The sequence below is a fragment of the Trichomycterus rosablanca genome, chromosome 1 (assembly GCF_030014385.1).
Source record: "Trichomycterus rosablanca isolate fTriRos1 chromosome 1, fTriRos1.hap1, whole genome shotgun sequence".
Taxonomy (NCBI): Eukaryota; Metazoa; Chordata; class Actinopteri; order Siluriformes; family Trichomycteridae; genus Trichomycterus; species Trichomycterus rosablanca.
The window spans coordinates 52,100,328-52,115,323 of NC_085988.1; the positions used below are offsets into that span (position 1 = coordinate 52,100,328).

The 14,996-nt window shown below is 38.6% G+C and overlaps 1 protein-coding gene across 1 annotated transcript; it reads left to right on the forward strand.

The window, feature by feature from the left end:
- The first annotated feature begins 1,118 nt into the window (after positions 1-1,118).
- lrrc17 (leucine rich repeat containing 17) lies at positions 1,119-14,641 on the forward strand. Its single transcript, XM_063004065.1, has 3 exons — positions 1,119-1,857; positions 12,049-12,201; positions 14,175-14,641. The coding sequence occupies exons 1-3, from the start codon at positions 1,170-1,172 to the stop codon at positions 14,618-14,620; spliced, it is 1,287 nt and encodes a 428-aa protein (XP_062860135.1). The 5' UTR covers positions 1,119-1,169; the 3' UTR covers positions 14,621-14,641.
- The last annotated feature ends 355 nt before the right edge of the window (positions 14,642-14,996 follow it).

A 14,996-nucleotide genomic window follows, 5' to 3' on the forward strand; every position in this document is an offset into this window, starting at 1 on the left:
GTGTGGAGTTTGCATGTTCTCCCCGTGCCTGCGTGGGTTTACTCCGGGAGCTCCGGTTTCCTCCCACAGTCCAAAAACATGCAAGTGAGGTGAATTGGAGATACTAAATTGTCCATGACTGTGTTCGATATAACCCTGTGAACTGAAGAACCTTGTGTGAAGATAAACTAATGTTTCCTGTCATGAATGTAACCAAAAGTGTGAAACATGACGTTAAAATCCTAATAAACAAACAAACAAACCAGGATAGGCCACAGGTGTGTTCAGAATGGTCTACCATCCAAAAAATAGTTGGTCAGTGATGGTTTATGTATAACAGAAATGTCAATATTTTTTTCCATGCATTTCCCAGCTTTATTCAGTGTTGTGTGTGAAACATAAAGTACAAGAAAACTGTGGAATACTGATTCCATTTACCTTCTCAAAAACACCAACTACAACTGTTGTTCAAGACCTGATAACTGCAGTATATAATTTGATTTATATACATGTATATATAAAGATGATATATAAACAGTGTCTAATTTAAATAGTCTCTGCATATACAATTTATTGTGCATTACTGAAAGAATGTTAATTAATACAGTAAGTAATTAATTAGTTAACAGCATTACTTAATAATATGTTAATAGTTAACAGATGGCTTTATTAATGGCTGTTCATATGTCACTCATTAATTTGTTAATGTATACATATCATTAATTCATCATTAATTCATGATGCACTCATTATTAGTTGGTGTATTAACTCATTGTTAATACACTGGTAGTTAAGTGTTAGTATATGCTTAGTTATGTACACGTATTGTAAAGTGTTACCGTTTTTTTTTCAGAGTGAGATAATTCATCAAAAAGGTGATTTTCTTCTCTCAACTCGTTTTACTTATCTTTACCAGGGTTGCCAATAATTGTGGAGGAAACTGTAGTGTATTAGAGTACTAGCATCATTATAAGTCGTGCTCTCACTGACGCTCTTTGTTAAAAAGAAGCAGCGGACTTCATTAGAAGGGTCAAAATTGTGGTATTTTTGTCTTTCTTTTAAGACGTGTGAAATAACCTATTTGTTTTAACCAGGGACTGGAGCTGTACCTGTTTCCTTGGACAGCGGTGAGCTACTGAGTGTCTGGTCTGTGAGGTTTCTAAAGAGATTAAAAAGCTGTAGCTCTTGCCATGCGTCCTTTCACTGCTCTGCTGCTGCTGGCCCTGGTTTTTAGAGTGGCTGAGGGACGAAGAGGAACTAAAATTAAACATCAAAAATCTCGTGGTCATAGGAGATCCAACAGTATCAATCGTTTTGTAAACAACTGCAAGGAATACTTTGAGGATGGAGATAAGTTCTTGGACTGTCAGGATCGCCATTTGACTGCTGTCCTGCTTGGGTGGCCAGAGGATATTGACCACCTACTGTTGGCACAAAACAAGATCAAGGTGCTGCGAGATAACACATTCAGCCATTTCCGGAACCTAGAAAGCCTGGATTTACAACTAAATGAGATTTCTCTTATTGAGGAAGGAGCCTTTAGTGGCCTGAGCAAGCTAACAACTTTATTGTTACAATATAATCGTCTACAGATGATCACAGAGGCTGTGCTTATACCCATGCCACGACTCAGATACCTGCGCCTTCATGACAATCCCTGGCGGTGTGACTGTGAGCTTGATAGTTTTGTTCACTTTCTGCAGGTGCCAAGCAACCGCAACATGGGCAACTATGCCAAATGCACAGAGCCTACAGAATTGTGGGGGCAAAAGGTAAAAACACTGGATGCTAAATTGCTGTGTGTACCACACATGCAAAAGCCACCCCTGTGCATCAGGTATGGCTTTTCCAAACCACTACTTGACTGCAGAAGTAAAGGTAAGAGTTACTTAATTTGCAATGAATATCTTAAACATGGGCAGCTATAACACTATAAGCTCCCCATGTTCTCACTTTTTAGCTTTGCTAATTTGGAAATGTTGTTTTTTGTCATTAAAACTCTACAACTATGTTATAACATTCAACTATGTTATTGAACTTAATAACCAGCTACTTTTTAACAAGACAACTAACAAATGCATTTATGATCAGATAATTACTTTCAATTCAGCGTATAGCCCTAAACAATAATGACAACAACAAAATAGTTCATTAGTAGAGTTATTTTGACAGAATGTTCTCACTATCGTAGTGCTTTCCAAGTATCCCAGGACAAAAACACGTTTTATTCTGTAATTTGTCTGTGAATTTTCATTTGCGCTTGGCCATTTTTTAAGAGTAAAGACAGAAAGGTGAAATCAGTGCAAACACATGCCAGAAATGACACACACAGACTACAAAAGCCAAATCCCGGACATTTTTGGTCATCCAAAATCCCGGACACAGTTTTTAGGTCCAAAAAAGAGGACATGTCGAGAACAAGAGGAAGTACAGGGGTTGGACAAAATAACTGAAACACCTGGTTTTAGACCACAATAATTTATTAGTATGGTGTAGGGCCTCCTTTTGCGGCCAATTCAGCGTCAATTCGTCTTGGAAATGACATATACAAGTCCTGCACAGTGGTCAGAGGGATTTTAAGCCATTCTTCTTGCAGGATAGTGGCCAGGTCACTACGTGATGCTGGTGGAGGAAAACGTTTCCTGACTCGCTTCTCCAAAACACCCCAAAGTGGCTCAATAATATTTAGATCTGGTGACTGTGCAGGCCATGGGAGATGTTCAACTTCACTTTCATGTTCATCAAACCAATCTTTCACCAGTCTTGCTGTGTGTATTGGTGCATTGTCATCCTGATACACGGCACCGCCTTCAGGATACAATGTTTGAACCATTGGATGCACATGGTCCTCCAGAATGGTTCGGTAGTCCTTGGCAGTGACGCGCCCATCTAGCACAAGTATTGGGCCAAGGGAATGCCATGATATGGCAGCCCAAACCATCACTGATCCACCCCATGCTTCACTCTGGGCATGCAACAGTCTGGGTGGTACGCTTCTTTGGGGCTTCTCCACACCGTAACTCTCCCGGATGTGGGGAAAACAGTAAAGGTGGACTCATCAGAGAACAATACATGTTTCACATTGTCCACAGCCCAAGATTTGCGCTCCTTGCACCATTGAAACCGACGTTTGGCATTGGCACGAGTGACCAAAGGTTTGGCTATAGCAGCCCGGCTGTGTATATTGACCCTGTGGAGCTCCCGACGGACAGTTCTGGTGGAAACAGGAGAGTTGAGGTGCACATTTAATTCTGCCGTGATTTGGGCAGCCGTGGTTTTATGTTTTTTGGATACAATCCGGGTTAGCACCCGAACATCCCTTTCAGACAGCTTCCTCTTGCGTCCACAGTTAATCCTGTTGGATGTGGTTTGTCCTTCTTGGTGGTATGCTGACATTACTCTGGATACCGTGGCTCTTGATACATCACAAAGACTTGCTGTCTTGGTCACAGATGCGCCAGCAAGACGTGCACCAACAATTTGTCCTCTTTTGAACTCTGGTATGTCACCCATAATGTTGTGTGCATTGCAATATTTTGAGCAAAACTGTGCTCTTACCCTGCTAATTGAACCTTCACACTCTGCTCTTACTGGTGCAATGTGCAATTAATGAAGATTGGCCACCAGACTGGTCCAATTTAGCCATGAAACCTCCCACACTAAAATGACAGGTGTTTCAGTTATTTTGTCCAACCCCTGTATATTCACCCTAATTAAAATGGGTTTTTGTAGTGTGTATTGACATTGAATCATGCCTCAAAAAAAGTATAAAACAACTAATAATTACCTTAGATTCCTCAGAGAGCAGTTTTTAAAAAGTGACATGTTTCTGTAATGAACATAACTACATTGGCTCTGAAATACTTCAAAAAACCTTTTATTGAAAACCCAGTAGGTAAGTGCCTGTTTAAATGCTGGTTAGAATTCTACTACGCAAAGCAGAAGATATACAGTATATCAACAACATCAAGAAACTGTGATTTTTTTTTTACACCATGGCTTCATGTCTTACAGAATCATGTCCTCTTGCCGTGTCATTGTCATTGAGCATTTTTTTTTTACTTGATTTAGAGGTATTTCTATTAATCATGTTTTTTTCCTCACAGATTTGCCAGCTCCTCTGTTGGCAACCTGCTATCTCTTTTGCCTGCTTTGTCTTTAAAGATGTCTTTATCTTTTTATGGCAACCTAGCCGGTGTAGCAGCACTTTTAAGCCTTCACGACAGAACTGCCCTGAATTAGCGAGCAAACCCAAGTTCTTTTCGAGAGCGTGATCCACATTTTGACCCATGCTAAGCGTGGGCTGTGCTAGTTGGTGGGGTGATGCACTGGCGCTTGTGCATCAGTGACAGTTTTCATTTCTGCGCTATCCTTTGTACATGCCTTTTATTATCTTATCTTTTATATGGGTTTTAATTTATTAATTTGTTTTCATTGTTTGTCATCTATGTTTTACTATTGTCCCTTTTTGTTCTACCTTGGTTCAGCATCCTGTGTATTGGGTTTATTTTCAGATCTTGCAGCTGCAGGGCTACACCTGGCACCTCAATGGCAAGGCACAATCCAGCCCATTACAGTATACGTATGTGCAAAAATAAATGAAGGATTGTGGTTCATGATAGACAAAATCACCCACTAAACTTTGTGTTCCACAAAAATGTGCAAAATAGTTATGGCCAAATGTTTAACTATTACTTAAACCTAAGGATTTTTCTAAGGCCATGTCACCGCATTTCAACTGGGTTTACAGAGGAACTCTGACCTGGTTTTTGAAATAGTTTCGCAATGTGCTGTTTTGTTGTTTTTTTCCACTTTACTTCTAATTTTTACACAGTTTTTAATTGAATTAAAAAATAAGGTGCTACTTTAACTTGAAATAAAAAACAAAACAATACTTTGTTTTTTGCTTCCAGCTTTATATTTTTAAATTATCTACAATATACCACAATCTCATTCCTAACATAGTGCCTCACTGTTTCCATAGTCGCTATTTATTTCTTTGGCAACCACAGTAGAGCCGGTATCTAAAATATATTTATGGAACACAGGGCAAGAAATAGGCATTTAGTGAACAGATGGCTATCAAAGGCAATGACGTTCATTATTCAAACTTCAGCTGTCCAACAAATAATTTGTTGTTTGTGAGCTACACAGTTCTGCCTGTTAAAGAAGACTATTAAATCATTTCCACAACTAAAATAAGACATTACTTAAATATCAACTACTTCTCTAAAGCCTTTATATGCTACAGTATATTGCCAATAGTATGTTAAGCCCTCATATGAAGCTTGTTGAACTTGTTGAATCTCATTCCAAAAAAGTTGACCCTGTCCTTCAGCCATAACAGCCTTCAGTCTACTGGAAAGGCTTTCCACATGGCTTGAGAGTGTCTGCAACATTGATCTGAGGACCCCGCATGATTCATTTCTTTTTCCCCACCTCCCAGAAACATACAGAAAGTAAATTGAGTGAGTGATGCCCTGCAATAAATTGGTGCCCTGTCCAGGGAAGATTTTCCCCTGTAACCCAGTGTTTTACATACAGACTCAAAACCCACCATGAACCAGATCAACATGAAAAAAATTATCTAACAATAAACCGTTAACTGTCATTTAAAGACAATGTTAAATACCCAAATTATTAAAATATTGGGACAGTAAGTAAAGTGCAGTTAAAAACAGAAAGCAGGTATTGTATAGCTAATTATTAATTAAAAAGCACAAGGAAGTGATATTAATAATTTATTAATACATATTTTTTTATTTAATTTTCATGTTAGGAATGACAGTCCTGACCATCTGATCATCTGGGCTCTATTCATGTAGCGGTGGGTCTGGTTTCCACAGAATCAATGTGTGTAATGCATTAACACACCACAGACAGAACGCCAATCAATTTAGGCACAGGGATGTTCCTCCTTGTTTCTGCAAGAAAATTACAAGCCAAATTCTGTTCTTTGCATAATCTTTTAATCTCCTTTAAAAACCTATATTTTTAATGAATGACTTACAGTGAGAAGCTTTATGTAAGCAGCGATGCTTTAGAATATACTGTAGTACTACTAAAGAAAAAAAATACATAAAGTTAATTTTGACAGTATTCAGACCCCCTGACATATACAGTAAGTCTGGGTTATGGCTGAGCCTATCAAGGACAAAGAAAGAGTTGACCTGAAGTCATTGTCATATTGAAAGATGAACTGTTGCCCCAGTCTGAGTTTGCAGGTTCAAGGATGTTCCTATATTTTGCTGTATTGTCTCTCTGTCCCTGCCTCTGAGAAGCAACCCCATAGCATGAAGCTGCCAACACATTTTACTGTAGGGATAGTAATTAGCCGGGGATGTGCAATGCCTGTTTTTGCCAGACATGGTGCTTGCTTTTCTGTCCAATTAGCTAAATTTTGTCTCATTAGACCAGATAATCTTTTTTCCTCATCACTCTTCCAGACTGGATTAATACAGTGCTGCGGAGATAGTTGTCCACCAGGTTCTACCAAATCTGCACAGACTTTTGGAACTCTTTTAGAATTATGGTTGGATTATTTCTTTGTTAGTGTAAATAGTATGGCCCTTAACTTCCTAAAAACATGTTTTTAATTTGTTGTAAGTGGTGATTAAATGTACATTGTTTTTCTTTTTAGAAAATAATTTTCTGTGTTTTGGGGTCGCCATTGCGGATCCGGTCTGCATACCAGACTTGGCACAGGTTTTGACACAAAGCCCACTATTTTTTATAGGCTTCCGTTTGGCACTGTCAAGTGTACCTCCAAATGACTGTTTCGGCCATCCCACTCTTTTGGACGTAAGCCACTCATGTCCTTGCAGATTTGCCTAATCAGACCTAGATTTTTCCATGGTTTTTAAAAAGAAGCCTAAGGCACGCAAATGTGGCAGCCTTTAAGGTGGGAGGTGCATGTTGTTTATTTGTATGCATCAGAATTGGTTGCTAACTCTAAATGTGAATAACTTTCTTACAATATTCAGTCACCATATATAGTGACCAACTGTACAAACAGCCAATAGTCAGACCCAAGGATCATTTGGCTCTGATGGCTATTTAACTGATATACTAGAAAAATATAATGGTAAACAACATATACTAAAGCCATGTCTTTTTGGAGTAAAATGAACAAGGGTTTAAACTCTCTGCCTTTTTCAGAAAAGCCGAGTCAGCACTGAGGCTATGCAAGAAAACCCTCTCTGTGATTTTATTTTGTCCTGGGAACTAATGGATAAATGGCTATGGAATTTGCTTGTCAGCACTAAAATGAGAGTCCACCACAGGAATCCTGGAAAGACATTTAGCAATAACAAAACAAGAGGGATAGTCCTGTCTTAATCACTTACATTTGGGCATTTTGCTGATTTGAAGTACAATGGTTTGGCTTTGTACAAACAATTAAAATCTCCAGATCTTTGTATAGACATAGTGAATAGTGTATAGAGATAATAATTGTCCAGCTAAAGATTCAAATTATAAACAAAGGTCAAAGCCTTTTACCAGATGATTTAAATTTAATAAAAAATTGTGAACCTGTGTAAGAAATCTGTGGATAAAACACCTAGACAAAAGATCATGTTGAAACATACATCAGAGCTCATTTTAGTCCACCATAAATGATTCAGGAAAAAAGTAAAACGAATAAAAAACACTGTGTCTCTTACATTTACTTTGACTTTTATTTTTGCAGACAGTATGAACCTGAGATATTTCATGTTTTGTCTGTTCAACATCATTTTATTTGTTGCTACATATCCATTCCTGCATTTCAGGTGTGCAACTCATTCCAAAAAAGTTAGGACAGTAAAGCATTTACCATTCTAGCCATTCTCTCTCACAATACTTAAAATATGTTTTGGCACTTAAGACACTAAGCAATGAAATGTTTCAGGCTTTATTTTGTCCCATTTTTCCAGCACACTTAAAGTGTGCAACAGTACAGGCATGCAGACAATTCAGTACTTCTACCCTCTTTTTACGCAGCCATGCCTTTGAAATGTGTGCAGCATGTAGTTTTGCATTGTGTTATTGAAAAATGCCTGAACGTCTCTGGAAAATATGTTATCTTGAGGGCAGCAATTTTTGCTCTAAAATGTTCTTTTCTGCATTTATGCTGCTGTCACAGAAGTGTAAATTACCTTTGCCAAAGGCATGGACACAACCCCATGCTGAGACTGACCCTGGCTTTTGTACTTGTTGCTAGTAACATCATCGGAAATAATGGTATGTACAACTTTTTCATTGTGAGATGGTCCATCCCAGATGACTCAGAAAACTCAACATTGCTTCTGGACAAGGTTACAATAAAACTTGGTGGCACTAGGTGGCATTTGTGAATGTACCTCCATATTGTGATGCTTGACAAAGGTTTGCCAATGTATTCTTTTTCAATGACTTTCTCACACATTTGTTGACAAACTGAAGATTCACTGCCCATCTTTGGTGCACAAAAGCCTTTTTCGTGGAAATTGCTTTTGTTCCAAATAATAATTACATTAACTGTTTGAAATCACATCATTATTTATTACTAGCTTTCATAAGTTGCCTCCGTATCATTTTTTGGGAATGGATGTACATTAACAAATTAATTAAAGTTGACCGGGAAAACATGAAATATCTTGGGTTCATCCTGTGTACAATGAAATAAAAGTCAGAGTAAATGTAAGACACACTGTGTTTTTTATATGTATTTTCCATACTGAGCTCCCTTAAAGCCATAAAGCAGCTGTTGTACTGAAGTTGGGGTAGGAAACTGCATTGCATCTGTTTTACATGTTACTTATTCTTCTGCCTACTTGGTCTGTTCCTATTGACATTTCCTTACTTTGCTGGATGATTATCTGTTCAGATGGCTATAAATACAAGCCTAAGACAGTTTATTGGACAAGTTTTCTGGATGTGTTTCAGAAAACAGAATGCAAGAATTACTCAAAATAAACAAAAGAAGATTTTTAAAACTATAGCTTGTTCCTAGCGCTTACATTTATCTCTCATCGCTTACACATCAGACACAGATAATTAGGTATTTTAGCTCAATTAACAGTGTTACAAGAATTAGTTTGGGCTTTAGGGACCACCAACATTGACAAAACTGTACAAAGCCTTCTGTAATTACTGTGGCAGATTTTCCATCTTTGGTTACCCTGATGGGAATTAAGTCCTTTTCAAGTGACATGAAAGCCTAAGATAAACTTTTAAGCCATAAAAAGGCAACAATTTGACCAGCCAGCTCTCAATAGTACACAAGTAAGTGAGGTCAATGTTTTTCCACATGTCTAAAATTAACCTGAGGGTTGGCTTGTGGTGGCCTGAATTTTTCTTTATTGCACTTTAAATGACCATTTTTTTATATTTTTTTTGAAGAATGATGTGTTGTATTTCAAGGAGCATTTAAAAAACAGAATGATTCTTTTAATGGTAAAAAAAAGACAAATAAAAAATTCAATGCTGTCATTACATACAGTGTATCACAAAAGTGAGTACACCCCTCACATTTCTGCAGATATTTAAGTATATCTTTTCATGGGACAACACTGACAAAATGACACTTTGACACAATGAAAAGTAGTCTGTGTGCAGCTTATATAACAGTGTAAATGTATTATTCCCTCAAAATAACTCAATATACAGCCATTAATGTCTAAACCACCAGCAACAAAAGTGAGTACACCCCTTAGTGAAAGTTCCTGAAGTGTCAATATTTTGTGTGGCCACCATTATTTCCCAGAACTGCCTTAACTCTCCTGGGCATGGAGTTTACCAGAGCTTCACAGGTTGCCACTGGAATGCTTTTCCACTCCTCCATGACGACATCACGGAGCTGGCGGATATTCGAGACTTTGCGCTCCTCCACCTTCCGCTTGAGGATGCCCCAAAGATGTTCTATTGGGTTTAGGTCTGGAGACATGCTTGGCCAGTCCATCACCTTTACCCTCAGCCTCTTCAATAAAGCAGTGGTCGTCTTAGAGGTGTGTTTGGGGTCATTATCATGCTGGAACACTGCCCTGCGACCCAGTTTCCGGAGGGAGGGGATCATGCTCTGCTTCAGTATTTCACAGTACATATTGGAGTTCATGTGTCCCTCAATGAAATGTAACTCCCCAACACCTGCTGCACTCATGCAGCCCCAGACCATGGCATTCCCACCACCATGCTTGACTGTAGGCATGACACACTTATCTTTGTACTCCTCACCTGATTGCCGCCACACATGCTTGAGACCATCTGAACCAAACAAATTAATCTTGGACTCATCAGACCATAGGACATGGTTCCAGTAATCCATGTCCTTTGTTGACATGTCTTCAGCAAACTGTTTGCGGGCTTTCTTGTGTAGAGACTTCAGAAGAGTCTTCCTTCTGGGGTGACAGCCATGCAGACCAATTTGATGTAGTGTGCGGCGTATGGTCTGAACACTGACAGGCTGACCCCCCACCTTTTCAATCTCTGCAGCAATGCTGACAGCACTCCTGCGCCTATCTTTCAAAGACAGCAGTTGGATGTGACGCTGAGCACGTGCACTCAGCTTCTTTGGACGACCAACGCGAGGTCTGTTCTGAGTGGACCCTGCTCTTTTAAAATGCTGGATGATCTTGGCCACTGTGCTGCAGCTCAGTTTCAGGGTGTTGGCAATCTTCTTGTAGCCTTGGCCATCTTCATGTAGCGCAACAATTCGTCTTTTAAGATCCTCAGAGAGTTCTTTGCCATGAGGTGCCATGTTGGAACTTTCAGTGACCAGTATGAGAGAGTGTGAGAGCTGTACTACTAAATTGAACACACCTGCTCCCTATGCACACCTGAGACCTAGTAACACTAATGAGTCACATGACATTTTGGAGGGAAAATGACAAGCAGTGCTCAATTTGGACATTTAGGGGTGTAGTCTCTTAGGGGTGTACTCACTTTTGTTGCCGGTGGTTTAGACATTAATGGCTGTATATTGAGTTATTTTGAGGGAAGAATAAATTTACACTGTTATATAAGCTGCACACAGACTACTTTTCACTGCGTCAAAGTGTCATTTTGACAGTGTTGTCCCATGAAAAGATATACTTAAATATCTGCAGAAATGTGAGGGGTGTACTCACTTTTGTGATACACTGTATATGTCCTTTAAAAATGTATGTCAAGGTTTCAATTTAACTATATTTTTGGGGATTATCGGGCCTGTGGAGATCGGTGGGTAGCATGGTTACAGGATAATGCCCTTCTGCCTTGTCTTTTATGGCCGACAAAGAGGGCATGGAGACATAGACTATTGAGGTGTTGTTTCTCTTAATGGGTGGTTCACCTGTGCCTTGTCACTTGTGCATTAATTTGCTGTGGGTAGAAGTGTTTCTATTTATCACAGTATCTTCCTCACAGATTTCCCAGTGCCTCCATTGGCAACCTGCTTTTTTCTTGGAAGGCTAGTTTTCCACCAGTGCAGATGCCGGCACACTTTATTTTTTCCTGGGAGCCGATGTTGGGGCACTTTAAAGCCATCACACCTGGATGAGCAAGCTGCACCAGAGGCAGTGTGACAGCCCTTCCAGAGTGGGCTTGACATTGAATCCATGCTGAGCATGGGCTGTGCAAGTTAGTGTAGCCCATTCACTGCTGTCCCCAGTTTGTTCAGGGTTTTCTTTCTTTACTCTTTTTCCAGGAATGTGGTTGTCACAGGTGCTCTGAGCATCTTGCCATATTGTGGCAACCAGTTTTTATTTCTGTTTAATCCTTTTTCCCTTTCCCTGTTTTAATCCCCTTTCATCACTGGAGGTAGCAGATATTTGTCTGTCTTTCATTTTTTTTGTCTTTGTTATTTTGGCAACTGCTTTTTGTTTTTCCTGTACCTCTTTTGTTTGCAGGCTTTGCCACAGTATAATTTTACCCTGGTTAAGTATCCTGTAAATAGGTTCATTCTCAATTCTTGCAGGTGTTGGGCCACACCTTGCACCTCAGTGGAGAGACAGGACCCACCTCATTACATAGAGCACATAATTTGGCCAGTTTTTTTAGAACATCAAATAAAATGACATTATTAATTATTTATAAATAATTCATAAATAATTATTTTTCTCTTTTTTACAGGACTGCAAGCTGTTCCAGCATCTGCAGAAAACATAATTAAACTGGACCTATCCTTTAACAACATCACAAAGTTAGGGTCTAAAGAGTTTGTAACATCTAAAGATTTAAAGCTGTTAAACCTCAGCAGCAACAGTCTACAGCACATTAACACAGGTGAAGCACTACAACAACAACAACAAAAAAAGAAAGAAAAAAAAACACTGCTTCATAAAAGCTTTTAGAAGCCACAGAACATTTACCAAAAGACATTTTGTTTAATTGCTGAGTAGAGCATACAGCCATGAAAGAAATGCACAGTTAAATTAATGCAACTTGGATTCTGTCAGCTATTGGCAAGGAATACAAGAAATCTTTAAATTTGTGGTGAGCAGAAAAGCACATTTCATGTCAAACCTTGATGAGGATTGAAGAAGACCACATCAGGTTTAATACTTTTTGGCCAAGAACAATCTGTAACTACAGTGGGCTCAGGTTTACCAAAAATAGACTGTCAAAGACTGTTGGTCTCATTTTAATCAAGTCAGTTTAGCTGAAACAGCGTAAATCCAATGACCCAACCTGCATTGTGTTAACAGTTCAGACAGTTAACTAAACCAGCTAGTTAGAAACTTTAATTAGGTTTTAAGTTTGTAGTTAGGTCTATGTGCATTGAGTTGTAAGTCTGTGATGCCCAATTCAAACTCCACCAGATGAGTGAAAGTAAGTAATCATAAAACAATTTTTTTAAACCCCAATGCCCAGTATGCAGCTTTTATATTATTCAGTAGCCTATAGTGCTATCCGAAGCAACTTTTGTGACCAGGTACAATTCAAGCAATTTATGGTTAAGTGCCTATTAATGATACTGATTACTAGAGCAGTATCTTGACCACTGAATGAAAATGGTTACAAGTCTACATGTTGGGGTTTTTATTGTATAATGTTTAAACAGTTAATATACACTGTGAGTCAAAAAGAGACCTCTGTACCTTTGCCCATAACTTTGGAAAATGTTAATTTTCAAAATTCTATCACACTAACATTGTTTGTAACATTGCAATTAAAAAACAGATAATCAGTGTTAAACCTGGTCATAAATTGACACTGTATTGTTTACACAATTAAAGTTGTCATATATCATTGATGTGAAAATGATAATTTTACACAATATTGTAGCTACACGCTTAGAGGGTGGTTGGCAATATAATAATATGATCAGTTTGTTACTAATTTAATTAGTAGTGCAACAGTGAATGAACATTAAAAACTGATCAACATTTGCAAAACATAGTATACACAAAAGTATATCACCCGACCATGATTTTGTTTGACATCCCATTCCAAAAACCTCTGGCGGTTACTATGTCCCCTTTGCTGGTTTATTAGTCTCCACTCCTCTAGAAAGGTCTTTTTTTTGGCCATTCAATAAATAGAGCATTTGTAAGGTCAGGCATTGTTGCTGAACATGACCTGACTACCAATTAACATTTTAGTTTATGCCAAGGGCTCTGTGCAGACAGTAGTTCAGGGGAGCATATTTAGCAATTATAGTGGCTAAAACACCTGAGCTCAATACCTAGGAGGGGTGTCCACATACTTTTGGCCATACAGCATATATAAATGACATGTTTATGCTTAACCAAGAAACTTAACTGGTAACTGCTCAAATCCCATGGGCCATAGATTGTTTTTGTATCACCTGTTTTTTTGCATTGCTTATAGTTACTCTACACCTAGATATAGCACACTGCTAGCTCTTCACTGTTTATGAAGAACTTCTTGCTATTTTCTCTTTACACATTTAATATTAACAATGCCTAATTTGGCTGCTTGAGAGGCACAGTGGTAAATTATGCTAGCCCAGTACTGCTGGAATCTGGGGATTGAATTCCCAGAGGTGCTAATGACTGGTCAGGCGTCTCCATACTGACATGATGGCTTTGTGATGAATTGGCATCCTGCCCGTGTGTGTTATTGCATTCCACCCATGGATTCCTGGAAAACATGAAACCTGAAAATCAAAGGAAAAAATAACTTATTTTAAACATTTTTTTCAATTATAACAATTTTACTTTGAGCATTACTACAGTATGCGCTTAGTTTCAACATTGCAAATAAATTCTGTTATTCCATTTCCACTTTCACAGCTGCTTTTGCTGGCCTTCTTTACCTGCAAGAGCTGGATCTCTCAAACAACAGTCTGCACTACTTTAACTATGGTGTTCTGGAGGACCTTTACTACCTCCGGACGCTGTCCTTGGGAGGCAATCCCTGGATTTGTGATTACAATATCCATTACCTAATTTACTGGCTGCAGCATCACCCAGCAGTGGAGCACACAGGCCTTGTGTGCAGCGAGCCAGAGGAATTCAGAGACTGGCCAGTTGAGAGCTATGTCAAGACATATAATGATGAGTGTCCCAAAGACAAGCAGGTAGACCAGCACACAGGTAATGATCCAGAGATGACAACATCTCAAGAACTCATTGCAGAGTTTGACGAGGACCCAGGGTTACTTCCAGCCAACCTTAGAGCTAAGCATCCCGTTTTTGACATCTTTCACCTGTTAAAAAAAAAAAAAAAAAAACTTTAACAAAGGGAGTTATGTTAAGTTACAAAGAACAAGTTTTATTCCATTTGCATTGGTATTGCATTTGTATTTTTATTAATGTGTACAATGAATGAAAATGGAAATGAAAGTCAACATTGTTGTTTTTTTTTTTTTCTAATTACTTTATAGAAAAAGTATGCACTGCAAATCAATAATGCTCACAGAAAATTTTATGCATATGTAAATGTATTTTTATGAACACATGGAGCTAAATTAGCTGAGCCCTTTGATGTGCATTTTCCATATACTTTTGCAAAAAGGAAGTGTAATTTTCTGCAGGAGGGCCTCTTTATAGAGCTGTTAATAAGGGTTCACAAGGGCCATGTTTTAAATATATACAGATGGGTGCATCTGGTGG